This window comes from Stegostoma tigrinum, chromosome 49, assembly GCF_030684315.1.
Source record: "Stegostoma tigrinum isolate sSteTig4 chromosome 49, sSteTig4.hap1, whole genome shotgun sequence".
NCBI lineage: Eukaryota > Metazoa > Chordata > Chondrichthyes > Orectolobiformes > Stegostomatidae > Stegostoma > Stegostoma tigrinum.
The window spans coordinates 1,129,317-1,142,383 of record NC_081402.1 but is presented as its reverse complement, the minus strand read 5'-3'; the positions used below and the strand labels follow the sequence as shown (position 1 = coordinate 1,142,383).

General features: G+C 46.2%; 1 protein-coding gene across 2 annotated transcripts in view; it reads right to left on the bottom strand.

The window, feature by feature from the left end:
- Nucleotides 1-13,067, bottom strand: part of LOC125450091 (mucin-2-like) — a 79,131-nt gene that overhangs the window by 9,687 nt on the left and 56,377 nt on the right. Inside the window, exons 16-19 of one of the 2 annotated variants that reach the window (XM_059643161.1) lie at nt 12,386-12,481; nt 9,102-9,197; nt 8,050-8,168; nt 5,011-6,243 (exon numbers count right to left, since the gene is read on the bottom strand). In XM_059643161.1, coding sequence (XP_059499144.1) covers nt 6,175-6,243; nt 8,050-8,168; nt 9,102-9,197; nt 12,386-12,481 — 380 coding nt within the window. In that variant the 3' untranslated portion in view covers nt 5,011-6,174. Of the gene's footprint in view, nt 1-5,010; nt 6,244-8,049; nt 8,169-9,101; nt 9,198-12,385; nt 12,482-13,067 lie in introns of those variants that run through there. The other variant, XM_059643160.1, reaches the window with a different exon arrangement.

Below are 13,067 nucleotides of genomic sequence, written 5' to 3'. Positions count from 1 at the left end.
TATTTCTCTTATTTGTCCCTCTCCTTATTTTTATTCCCGCTCCTCTATCCTCCATCCCCCCTCTTTAAACAGGACCTGAGTAAAAGAAATTAGAACAAATAGGTTTTGGGACTAATATACTGGGATGTATTAAGGATTGATTCATTGAAAAAAATAGAAACAAATGGGGCATTGTCGACTTGATAGTCTGTGACAAGTGGTGTACCAGGTAGTCTTAGATTTCAGCTGCTCATAATCGACATCAATGTTTTGAATGTGGGGATCAAATGTAACAATTCCGAGATCAAGGATGATGCGCAATGTTGAAATGTGAGTTGTGTGAAGGAGGTGAAGAATATGAGTAGCGGTTACTAGTGGTATACCTCAAGGATCTGTTATGGGACCACTACTGTTTGTCATTTTTATAAATGACTTGGACGCAGGCATAGGTGGATGGTTAGTAAGTTTGCAGATGACACTAAAGTCGGTGGAGTGGTGGACAGTGTGGAAGAATGTTGCAGGTTGCAGTGACACTTGGATAAACTGCAGAACTGGGCTGAAAGGTGGCAAATGGAGTTTAATACAGATAAATGTGAGGTGATTCACTTTGGGAGGAATAGTAGGAAGGCAGAAGACTGGGTCAATGGAAAGATTCTTGGTCATGTAGACGTGCAGAGTGATCTTGGTGTCCATGTACATAGATCCCTGAAAGTTGCCACCCAGGTTGATAGTGCTATTAAGAAGGCTTATGGTGTTTTAAGTTTTATTGGTAGAGGGATTGAGTTCCGGAACCGTGATGTCAAGCTGCAACTGTACAAAACGCTAGTGCGGCCTCACTTGGAATATTGCGTACAGTTCTGGTCGCCCCATTTCAGGAAGGATGTGGAAGCATTGGAAAAGGTGCAGAGGAGATTTACCAGACTATTGCCTGGTCTGGAGCGCAGGCCCTATGAAGAAAAGCTGAGGGACTTGGGTCTGCTCTCATTGGAGAGAAGGAGGCTAAGAGGGGATTTGACAGAGACGTACAAGATGATCAGAGGATTAGATAGGGTGGACAGTGAGAGTCTTTTTCCGAGGATGATGACTTCAGCTTGTACAAGGGGGCATAGCTACAAATTGCGAGGTGATAGATTTACAGATGTCAGAGGCAGGTTCTTTACTCAGAGAGTGGTACGGGCGTGGAACGCCCTGCCTGTCAATGTAGTTAACTCAGCCACATTAGGGGCATTTAAACAGTCCTTGGATAAGCCTATGGATAGTGATGGGATAGTGTAGGGGGAGGGGCTTAGATTAGTTCACAGGTCGGCGCAACATCGAGGGCCGAAGGGCCTGTTCTGCGTTGTATTGTTCTATGTTCTATGTTCTATGTTCTCTCTCTTCCTCTGTCTCCCCTACCCATGCACACCTCCTCCTCAGTCTTTCTGGCAACCTCTTTTATCTCTTGTTCTCTCTGTTTCTCTCTGTATCTTTGACTGTCTCTCTCTCTTTGTCTGTGCATCTTTATCCTTTCTCCCCCTGCTTTTGTTTCTTTCTTTCCCTCTGTCTTATTCATTCCTTTTCTCTCACTGGCAGCTTCTTTCATCGCTTTCTGTCTTTCTCTCCCGCTGTCTCCCTCTTTCTCTATTTCTCAATCTCTCTCTCTCTCTCATTTATATATAAATGTAACTCTCTCTCTCTCTCCCACTCCTTACTTGACTTTCCCTGTCATTCTGGGAGGCTTTCAAATGTGAGAGGGCGAGAGTTACGAGACTGTATGTTTCCATTAATGTGATGGGCAAGGCCAGTAGAAGTGGGGTCTCCCTTGAACAGTATAAGGTGAGCAGGGGTATAATTAAGAGAGAAATAAGGAGGGCAAAAAGGGGACGGCCTCGGCAGGTAAGTTTCAGGAGAAATCAAAGGGATTCTACAAGTACATGAGTGGCAAAAGAACACCCTCTTAAAGCTCAGCTTGGCTGTCTATGAGTGGAACCACAGAGAAATAAACAAATATTTTGCATTGAAATTTACTGCACAGAAAGACATTGAAGCTCGGTAGTTTGGCTAAATAAAACGTGCTGTTTCAAAATTAGTCCACATCACAAAAAAAGAGGTCTAGAGGGTTTAGAAAGCAAAAAAAAACCTTAAGATTAGTCCCCACAATCTGATCAAGTGCATCCCAGGACATTGTGGGAAGCTAAGAAAGAAATTGTGAGAACCCTAGCAAAATATTAGTGTCATCAACAGATGCAGATGAGGTGCTGGAAGACAGGACAGTGACTAATGTTGCGCCTGATTTTTGTTAAGAACGGCTGCAAGGAAATGCCTGGAAACTACAGACCGGTGACTCTGAGGTCCATGGAGGATACGTTATTGGAAGTGATTCTGAGAGACAGAATTGGCAGGCATTTGCAGGGGTGAGAACTGGGAATTCGTGCCTCAAAGCCTTGATGGAATGTTTTATTTGAAGACATTACCAAGCAGGCAGATGAAGACAGAAAGGTAGACTTTGTTGACATGGAATTAAGCAAGGCTTTCAATAAGGATCCACACGGTAGCCTGGTTCGTAACGTTAGGCCACTTGTGATGCAGGAAAAGCCAGCCAAATGGATTCCAAGTTGGCATGATGGTAGGAGACAGAATGCAGTGGCAAAATATTGTTTGTTTGAATGGAGGCCTGTACTCAGGGGCGTTCTGCAGGGATCAGTGCTGCGTCCACTGTCGCTTGTCATTCATATAAATGATTTGCATGTGAATATAGGAAGCACGGTGAGTAAATTTGTGGATGGCACCAAAATTAGGGGATTATGTGCGTAGTGAAGCAGGTTACCTAAGAGTACAATTGCGCCAATGGCCTGAGATGTGGCAGATGAAATTTAATAGAGATAAATGAGAGCAGTGTGTTTTGGAAAGACAAACCAGGGGCACGACTTTCACAGTTAATGGTAGGGCCCTGGGTAGTTGGAACAGACAGACCAAGGGGTTCAGGTAGCTAGTTCCATGAAAACTGTGTCACGGGTAGACAGAGTGTGAAGCTGGTACACTCACACTCGGACACACAAACACACACATATGCATGCAAAGTCTATACACGCACTAATGCACTCTCACGCACACTCCACACACAACATACAGTCATGCACACATTTACAAACATTCTCAGATGCACACATATCAACACAGACTTGCGCACACATGTACACTCAAACAAACAAGCTCGAGTTAACCACAAGCCATTTTCACAATCCACTGTCTCTCCCACTCCCTTATCTCCCTTCGATCGTGGCGTCAGCTGATGAATAAACAAAAGTGTGAGTCTCATAAATAATACCCGATTGTTGTGCGAACTCTGACTCACACAGAGCACAGCAGCTCCTCTGCAATGACTCGCCTATAGCTCCTCCCTGCTCAGTGAGACACCACACCATGGACTCACTCTTTGAGATCAGATACTGGTGGTGGGGGAGGGGGGGCAGTTGTGGCACAGAGCATCGTTAGGGTAAAAGAATGCTTTTGTTGCAATGGGTAGGTACAGAACGTGAGAGGTTGGGGTGATTAAAGAAGACTTAAAGATTTAAAGAAGATCACACTAAATATCAGCATGTGATGCAACGAGCTCTGAAGGCAGTTTCAGTTCTCACGTCTCAGAAGACATGCACTCCCCCGTCTCCTCTCCACGCCCCCAGTCTTTTCACCCCACAGTCCTGCGTTGTTCTTTCACAATCCTTACACCAGGTCAGGCGTCAACGAGCCTCATGCGCCGGCCTTGCTTTTTTTCCCAAATAAATATGTTGCATTTCTATCAAACAGACTCGCCCTCATTCAATGCCTGAAGGAGCAACAATCTATGTAGCATCACTGTGAGGGAAGCGTGTCCTGTTGGAGATCTGTGCTGATGGATCACTGTACTGTCGGAGGTTCAGTGTGAGAGACCAGGTGCTGCAGTGGGTCAGCACTGAGGGAGCGGGGACTGTAGGAGGGTCAGTGCTGAAGGAACAGGGGCTGTTGGAGAGTCAGTGCTAAGGGAGTGCTGCTCTGACAGAGGGTCAGTACTGAGAGAGCGCCGCACTGTTGGAGGGTCGGTGCTGAGGGAGTGCCGCTCTGTCGGTGGGTCTGTATTGAGGTAGTGCTACACTGAAGGAGAGTCAGCACTGAGGGAGCAATGCACTGTCACAGGTTCAGTATTGAGGTAGCACAGCACTGTCAGACAGTCTGCGCTGAGGGAGCACCACACTATCAGAAGGTCAGCGCTAAGGGAGCACTGCACCGTCACAAGGTCAGTGTGAGGAAGCATTGCAGTGTCAGAGGGTTAGTGCAGAGGGAGCACTGCACTGTCAGATGTTCATTGCTGAGAGATTGTCACGTTGGACTGTTAGTGCTGAGGGACCAGGCATTGTCAGAGGGTCAGTACTGAGGGTGCAGACACTATCAGGGGTGCAGTATCAAGGGAGTGGGGATTGCCAGAGGGCCAATGCTGAGGGAGCTCAGCAATGTTGGAGGGTCAGTGCTGAGGAATGGACACTGTCAGATGACCTGTGCTGAGACAGAACTGTACTGGGTGGGTCAGTGCTGAGGGAGCGGTTTGTGTCAGAGGATCAGTGATGAGGGAGCATGCACAGATGGAGGATCAGTGCTGAAGAAATGGGCATTGTTGGAGGATCAACACTGAGGGAATGGGCACTATCAAAAGTCAGTGTTGAGGAGATCGGTGCTGTCGGAGCATCAGCACTGAGGGAACAGGCACTGTCAGACAGTCAGTGCTGAGGGAGCAGGCACTGTCAGACAGTCAACACTGAGGGAGCGGGCACTGTCACAGTCAGCGCTGAGGGAGCAGGCACTGTAAGAGGTTCAGTGCAAAGGGGGCGGGCACTGTTGGAGGTTTAATGTTGAGGGAATGGGTTGTTTGTGTTGTTTGTGAATTCCATTGTCGTCGCACATTGCACAGCAATGGGGGTGTGTGAGACAGGAGTCACAGAGGGCTCCCTATTCTATGCAGATCTCAAAATAGAAATTTCTTGAAAAAAAAGAGTAAATTGTGACATATTTATTCAGCAAATATCCATGAGACAGGCGAAGGGTTGAAGCTTTGGTAGGGGGGGTGGGCAGCATTTGACATTTAAATTGAAAGTTCGAAGGAGTTTGGATCACAAGGTCAGAATGCATTGAATTCATCTTGGTACAGATTCTCTCATTCTCAGATCTGGCCCTGTTCATTCCAAACACGTTAATTACACAGCATAGTATATACCATTGCTCATGCACTCTATCCCCAATCCAATAAACCACACCGTCTCTCATATACCCTATCTCCAATCCAATAAACTGCACCATCTCACATACACCCTATTCCCAACCCAATAAACCACATCCAATATCACATACACCCTATCTCCAATACAATAAACCACACCGTCTCTCATCACCCTTTTCCCAATCGAATAAACCACACCATCTCTCATCTACCCTATCCTCAATCCAATCAAACACACCATCTCTCATACACCCTATCTCCAACCCAATAAACCACACCATCTCTCACACACCCTATCCACAATCCACAAAAAACCTGTTATCATACACCCTATCCCCATTTCAATAAAACGACACCATCTCTCATATACCCTATCCCCAATCCAATAACCCACACCATCTCACATACATCCTATCTCCAATACAGTAAACCACGCCAGCTATCACACACATACACTATCTACAATCCAATAAACCACACCCCATCATACACAACTGTTCACAGTACAGTAAGCGACACGCCATCTCACACACACACCGTGACCCCAAAAACCAAAACCCCATCCCACGTGCATCATGTCTCCAATGCAAAAGCCCACACCCCATCTCACACACAATCTGTGCTCCCATGCACAAAAAAAACAACTTTATATCTCCCACATCCTGTACCCAATACAGGAACAAACACTTCATCTCACTCACGCCCTCTCCCCATTGCAATGACCCACACACTATCTCACATGCACACTGTGCGTCATATAGCACATCACCCTTTGTCAAAAGCAGAACCCTGCCCTGATACAATAACCCACACTGCATCTCACATACAGCCCATTCGCTACACAATAACACACAGCCCTCCACTTCATCAAACAATTTTCTCCTGGATCTTGTCTATTGTTCCAGTTTGTGTCCATCCTCCAACACATCTCAGATTGTGTACATTTATAGTTCACCATCACGTCCTTCTCACAATTCTGGCCAGATGTTCACCTTCAGTTTCTTGCATGGGAGATGGTCTCTCAACATCTCTTGTACCTTAGGGGACAAGTAGATCCAGCCAGTCAGGAGTTGGAGGTGACTGTAATTGATCAAGTGACTATCGCAGAGGGCTGGGCATTGGTGTTGGGGGTCCATATCCCGAGAAAAGGAGGTTGGAGTCTCCTTATCCCCACAATTCCCAAACCCTCCCTGCCCACTGGAAATAAGATTTCTTATGTCTAATGAATGTACTGTTGATCCAAACAATGGAAAATCCAAGAGAGCAGGAGACTGAAAAAGTGGGAGAGAGACAGGTGATGAGAAAGAGGGGGAAGGGTGTTAAGAGTGAGGAAAAATGAAACAAAAAGAGAGAGGCAGCAAGACAGACAGAGAGAGACAGAAAGAGTGAGAGACAAACAGAGACAGAGAGAGAGTCCAAGATGAAGAGACAGAGAGAGAGAAAGAGAGAGAGAGATACAACGAGAAATTCAGAGAAAAAGTGACAGAGAGAGAGAGATAGAGACACGCAGAGACAGACAAACACAGTGAGAGACAGTAAAGGAAAAGAGAGAGAAACAGACTGTGTGTCTGCGTGTCAGAGAGAGAGAGATAGAGAGTGACAGAGTTAGACAGAAAGACAGAGACAAAGAGAGGAAGAGAGAGAAACATAATTTGAGAGAGACATAGAAAGAGTGGCAGTGACAGAGAGATCGAGACAGAGACAAAAGGAGAGAGAGAGAGAGAGAGAGAGACCCAAAGACTTAGCGAGAAACAGAGAGATACACAGGAAAGTAGAGAAACAGAGACAGAGGGAGAGAAGAGACAAAGACAGAAAGAAAGAAACAGTAAAAGTGAGAGAGAGGGATATTGAGATAGAGGAAAAGAAAAAAGAGAGAGGAAGAAAGACAGAGTGAGAGATGAGACAAAGGGAGAGAGTGAGAAAGAAACAGAAAGAGATGGAGAGAGAGAGAGAAGTGGCAAGACAAAGTCATAAATAGAATGAGGGAGATGGGCAGAGAGTGTGAGAGTGTGTGAGAGAAACAAAACACAGGGAGAGACAGAGAGAGATATGGAAACTGCGCGAGAGAGAGAAATTGTGTGAGAAAAATGGAGCGACAGAGAGAGAGAGAGAGACCCAAAGTACTCCAAAGAGATCAAGAGAGAAACAGACAGACAAATAGGAGACGGAAATTGAGAGATGGTGGGAGAGAAGAAGCAGAGAGAGACAGAGAAAGAGAGAGAGAGAGACAAAGAGAGAGGTAGGGGAAGAGACAGAGTGAGACAGAGGGAGATAGAGAAAGAGAGATGGAGGGAGCAAAAAGGCAAAGACAGAGATAGAGATAGAAAAAGATTGTACGTGTGCGTGAGAGAGACAGAACCAGAGAATGAGACAAGAAGAGAGAGAGAGGGAGAGCTGGAGGAGTTAAAGAGTAAGAGAGGCAGAGGGAAGCAGAGACAGAAAGGAGAGAATCAGAAACATACAGACAAGGATGGGGTGGGGGAGATAGTGAGAGAAAGAGTGAAAGAGAGAGACAGAAAGACAGGGAAAGTAAGAAGAGAGGTGTTGAAATGCAGGCACTCAGAGCGATAGGGAGAGGGACTGAGATGCAAAAAGAGAGTGTGAGAGACAAAGACAGTGTGAGCAGTGAGCAGGAGAAAGACTGAGACATACAGAGTGAGGGAGAGGAAGGGAAGATTTGTCACTCTATTCTTCCCCAAAGCATGCTGGAACTTGAGCTGGGTCAATCTCCTCCCATCTGAACACTGTCAGCTCACACTGACTCTGGACATTAAACGGGGGATAGCCTCAAACCCCCCGCTGCAACCGAACCCTCAGGGCAAAAGGTAGAAGAGATCCCTCACCTGATGAAGGTAAGCCTCCTGCTTCTTGTGAGTGTCCAGTTTGTGCCTGCTGAAGGACAGGACTTCGACATGCGTTTCGATATGCTGACAATCCTCCTCCAACAGTTCCAGAATCTCTGCTACATTGAGACGGTGAGGATCAGCTGAAGGACACACTCCTCACTTCCCCACACCTACTCGAAGTCACCCCCGAACCCCCGCCCCATCGAGCAGGGCGAGCAGCTCAGACTAATTCCAAACTCAGTGCTATTAATCCGAGGGCCAGGTGCTATCTCCCAAGCTTACAGGTGACTGGCTGAGGGACCATGAAATGTGAGGGGAGGGATACGCAGTAGCCCTGAGTGTGATGGTTGAATGCAGGGAAGGTACAGCCTAATGTGGAGCAAGGTGAGGTTACCCGGTTTGAGAACCAGCACAGGGCAGATTATCTGCCATTTGGGGAAACGGAGGAGTGTGAGACCTGGGTGACACTGGAACACCAATCATAAAAACCAGCATCGCAGGATGGCCTGGCGAATGGCCTTTGACATTCGTTTCAAGAGGCTTGGAGTACAGGGACTGGGATGTCTAATTGTGTTGAGACCATGCCTGGAGTGTTGTGTGGAGTTTTGGGGTATTCCTGATCAGAGGAATAGCAATGGACGGAGACTGATTCCTGGGCTGGCAGCTGTGTGAAGACTGTTTTGGCTTGGATTTGCTTCCCTGGGGTTTTGGAAGAACGAGGGGAGGAGAGGAAAGGATATCACTTACAAAAATACAAGATGGGAGGCTTGTTCCCGATAACCAGCGAGAGGGTTAGAGTCCAGAACCCAGGGATGGCATGTGGGGCTCCTCGTCAAAGGAGACGGGATTGGACTGAGTTAATGAGAAACATATTCACCCAGAGAGAAGTGGAAAGGGTGAGCCTGTAGAAATGTCTCCTGCCAAATATGACATCCTAAGTAGGTGACATTATGGAGAGTGAAGGATTCTGACTGAGCAGATGTTTTGAGGAGGATCAGTTGGAGAGGGGGAATTGCAGTCTGCTTGATTTAAGCATACAGGAGCACTACCTGTTGAAGGAAAGTTCGTGGACTCAGAACACTGTTCCTCCCAGGAATTCGGAGTTGTTGAATCTTTCTGTGTCTGACTCGTCTGAGCCTCAGTATCTGGAAAAGAGGAATTTAAAGTTAGTTCAGAGTTATTGTGAAAAATTGACCTGCTACGGTCTCTATATCAGAGAGACACTGACAAGCTGATATAAACACCCTGAGCTCATTGCAACAGTTGAGCAGCTACAGTGCCCCCAAAATATCAAGAGTACTTTTCTTCTATATTCACAATTGAGAGGGGCCTAGTTGTAGAGGAGGACAGTGTGAAACAGGCTGGTAGGCTCGATGAGGTCAATGTTGGTAAGGAATATGTACGAGGAATTTTGAGGAAGTTGAAGATAGATAAGTTCCCGGGGCCTGATGGGATTTATCCAAGGATTCTATGGGAAGTGAGGTAAGAGATTGCAGGGCCTTTGGCGATGATCTTTTCTTCTTCACTGTCCACTGATATTGGAGACAGGCAAATGTCATTCCTTTATTCAAAAAAGGGAACAGGGATAACCCCAGAAATTACAGGCCAGTTCGTCTTACTTCAGTGGTGGGAAAATTATTGGAAAGGGCTCTGAGTGATAGGATTTGTGATCACTTTGAAAGGCACCGTTTTATTTGTGATATCAGCCTAGATTTGTGAGGGGTTGATCATGCCTCACAAACCTTAGTGAATTTTTTGAACAAGTGACCAAATACATGGATGAATATAGAGCAGTGGATGTGGTATACATGGATTTAAGTAAGGTGTTTGATAAGGTTCCTCATGGTAGGCTCATGCAGAAGGTAAGGAGGCATGGGATAGGGGGGAATGTGGCAGATTGGATTCAGAATTGGTTGACCCTTAAAAGGGTCGGAAAATATTCAACATGTTGCTCAGTTACGAGTGGTGTACCACAAAGGTCTGTCCTGGGTCATCTTCTATTTGTGATTTTGTAAATGATTTGGATGAAGGAGCGGAAGGGTGGGTTAGCAAGTTGGCGGATGGCACAAAGGTGGGTTGAGTTGTGGATAGTGTGAAGTGCTGTTCTAGGAAAGGAAGGGACGTTGATAGGATGCAGAGCTGGGCTGAGAAGTGGCAGATGGAGTTCAACTCTGAAAAGTGTGAGGTGATTGCTTTTGGAAGGACAAACTTGAAAGCAGAATACAGAGTTAAGGGAAAGGTTCTTGCAAGTGTGGAGGAGCAGAGGGATCCTGGGGTTCATGTCCACAGTTCCCTGAGAGCAGCCACCCAGGTGGATAGAGTTGTTAAGAAAGCGTATGGTGTGTTAGCTTTCATTAATACGGGGATTGATTTCAACAGCCGTGAAAAGGCGCACAGGAGATTTATCAGGATGTTGCCTGGAATGGGGGGAAGATATTACGAGGAAAGGTTGAGAGAGCTCAGGCTTTTCTCTTTAGAATGACCAAGAATGAGAGGTGACTTGATAGAGATGTACAAAATGATCAGAGGTATAGATAGAGTGGACACCAGAGACTTTTTCCTAGGGTGGAGGTAGCTGTTATGAGGGGGCATGGTTTTAAAGTGAGTGGAGGTAGATCTCGGGGAGACATCAGAGATAGGTTCTTTACTCAGAGATTGGAATGCATTGCCAGAGAGGGTAGTGGAGTCAGCCTCATTAGAGCATTTAAGCAGCAATTAGATAGGCATATGGATGATAGTATGAGGTATGGGTGGAGGTTAGATATATAGATAAAGTAGAAACTGCTGATGCTGGAGAATCTGAGATAACATGGTGTGAAGCTGGATGAGCACAGCAGGCCAAGCAGCATCAGAGGAGCAGAAAAGCCTGACGTTTCTTAGGTTGAGGGTAAAAAATCCACACAACATCGTGGGCCAAAGAGCCTGTCCTGTGCTCTGTTCTATGTTCAAAACGTCCCTGAGGATGCTGCCATTCATCAGAATTCACAGACAAACCACTCCCATTCAACATCTCTGCCCCAAGCCCCACTTCCCCCAATACTACACCCCACTCCAATCTGTTAGTACATCTCACTGTCCTCAGTCACTCCAATCAACTCCGAATGGTCACTACATCTCACTCTCCTCTGTGAATAAACCCCATTTCGTCAGTCATCACATCTCTTTTATTTAATGCATTTATGGGATGAGGGCATCGCTGGCTAGGTCAGCGTTTATTGCCCATAGGACATTTCTGAGTCAAAAACATTGTTTTTGGTTTGAGTCACATGTAGGCCAAACCAGGTTGGCACGGCAGTATCCTTCCCTAAAGCAGGGACCTGGATGGAATTTTCCCAACAATCAGTCATGGATTCATGGGCATCATTAGATTCTGAATTCCAGATACTTAATGAATTCAAATTCCACCATCTGCCGTGGCGGGATTAGAGCCTGACTCCCCAGAACATTATCCGGATCTCTGGGTTGACAGTCCTATAATACGACTAGTCCATTACCTATCCTGGGTAATAATTGTTGGACTGTTAATCCAGAGACCCAGATGCCCTCAGTATCTCTCCCCATGTCTCGCAAACACAGTCTTTCTCTCCCCCATACAACAGTATCTGAAGAGTTCCTTTAAGAGTCCCGGTGTTTTGATGTTAGTTGTAACTTCAGATCCTGTTGGAGTAGATGTTGCAGGGTCAGTGGATACTGCGGGCTGTTACTGAGTGGGTTCAGTAGTTGATGTTACCTCTTGGCATGGAACAGAAGATGGTGGTAAAGGAGATTGAAGCAAAAATCTCACTCAATCGTCCCTCACTAGTGGGGGAAATGTAGACAATACAGTTTTCCTCATTTACGATGCTTCCTGACATACCGTCAGCATGACAGGGACAGCTTGTTAAGGGACAGTTAGTTAAAATACCCCTTCCTTCTTGTTGATTTATCACTCAGAAAGTGGACACTGCATCCCAATCTCCTCAGTCACTACATCCCCTTCCTTACAGAACGATTAAATTCCCTCAATCACTACATCGCAAAACTCCTTGAAAACTACAGCACCATTTTACACAACATCCCAATCTGCCGAAGTCACAACAACCCACTCCCCTCAGTCGCTACATTACATTCCCTTCTATCGCTGCATTGCACTCCCATCAGGATCGATAACACACACCCGTTTAGTTATTACAAAATCCTGATCCTGCAACACACTCACCTCAGTCACCGCATGGCACTCACCTTCACTCACTGCATCACTCTGCTTTTAGTAAGTCTCTCTCTCATGAATAAGAGCTTAACATGCACCAATGTCTGAAGAGATCTGTTAAAAGTCCCTGTGTTTAGCTGATACCTGTAACTTCAGACACTATTTGAGAAGATGGTGCACGGTCAGTGGTTACTCCAGATGATGGTGGAGGGGGTTCAGTAGTCGGTGTTGTCTCTTGGTCTGGAACAAAAGATGTTGATAAAGGAGATTGTTCAGGTCACTTCCCAGGAACATTCAGAAAATAGTGCTTTTCGCCAGGCATCACATTTCCAAACATGTCATCAGCATGAGAGAGACAGAGCGAGAGAGACGAGCCGTTTGCAATTACAGCTCTTCCACCTTCGTGATTTATCACACAGGACAAGGATCTTGAGTCACAATCGTCTCAAACACTTGATCCAACTATCCTCAGTCAATACATCTCACTCCCAGAGGCACTGCATGACATTCACCCGCTGTCATCATATCCCAATCCTCTCGGTCTCAGTATCCTCTCCCACTAAGTCAGTTACTTGCTCATCCAATCAGTCACTACACGCCCCTCGGACACAACGCTCCCCACCGCCCCCCACCCCACCCCCGACAGCTGTACATCACAATCCCCTCAGTCACTACATTGCAATGTCCTTTTTCACTGCGACATTCCCTCTGTCAATACAAATCTCTCAAATCATCACTACATCCCATAAAATGTCAGACACCATACCGCTCCGTTTGGAACATTACACTCCACAGAGCCATTATGTTCCCATTCCCCTGAGTAACA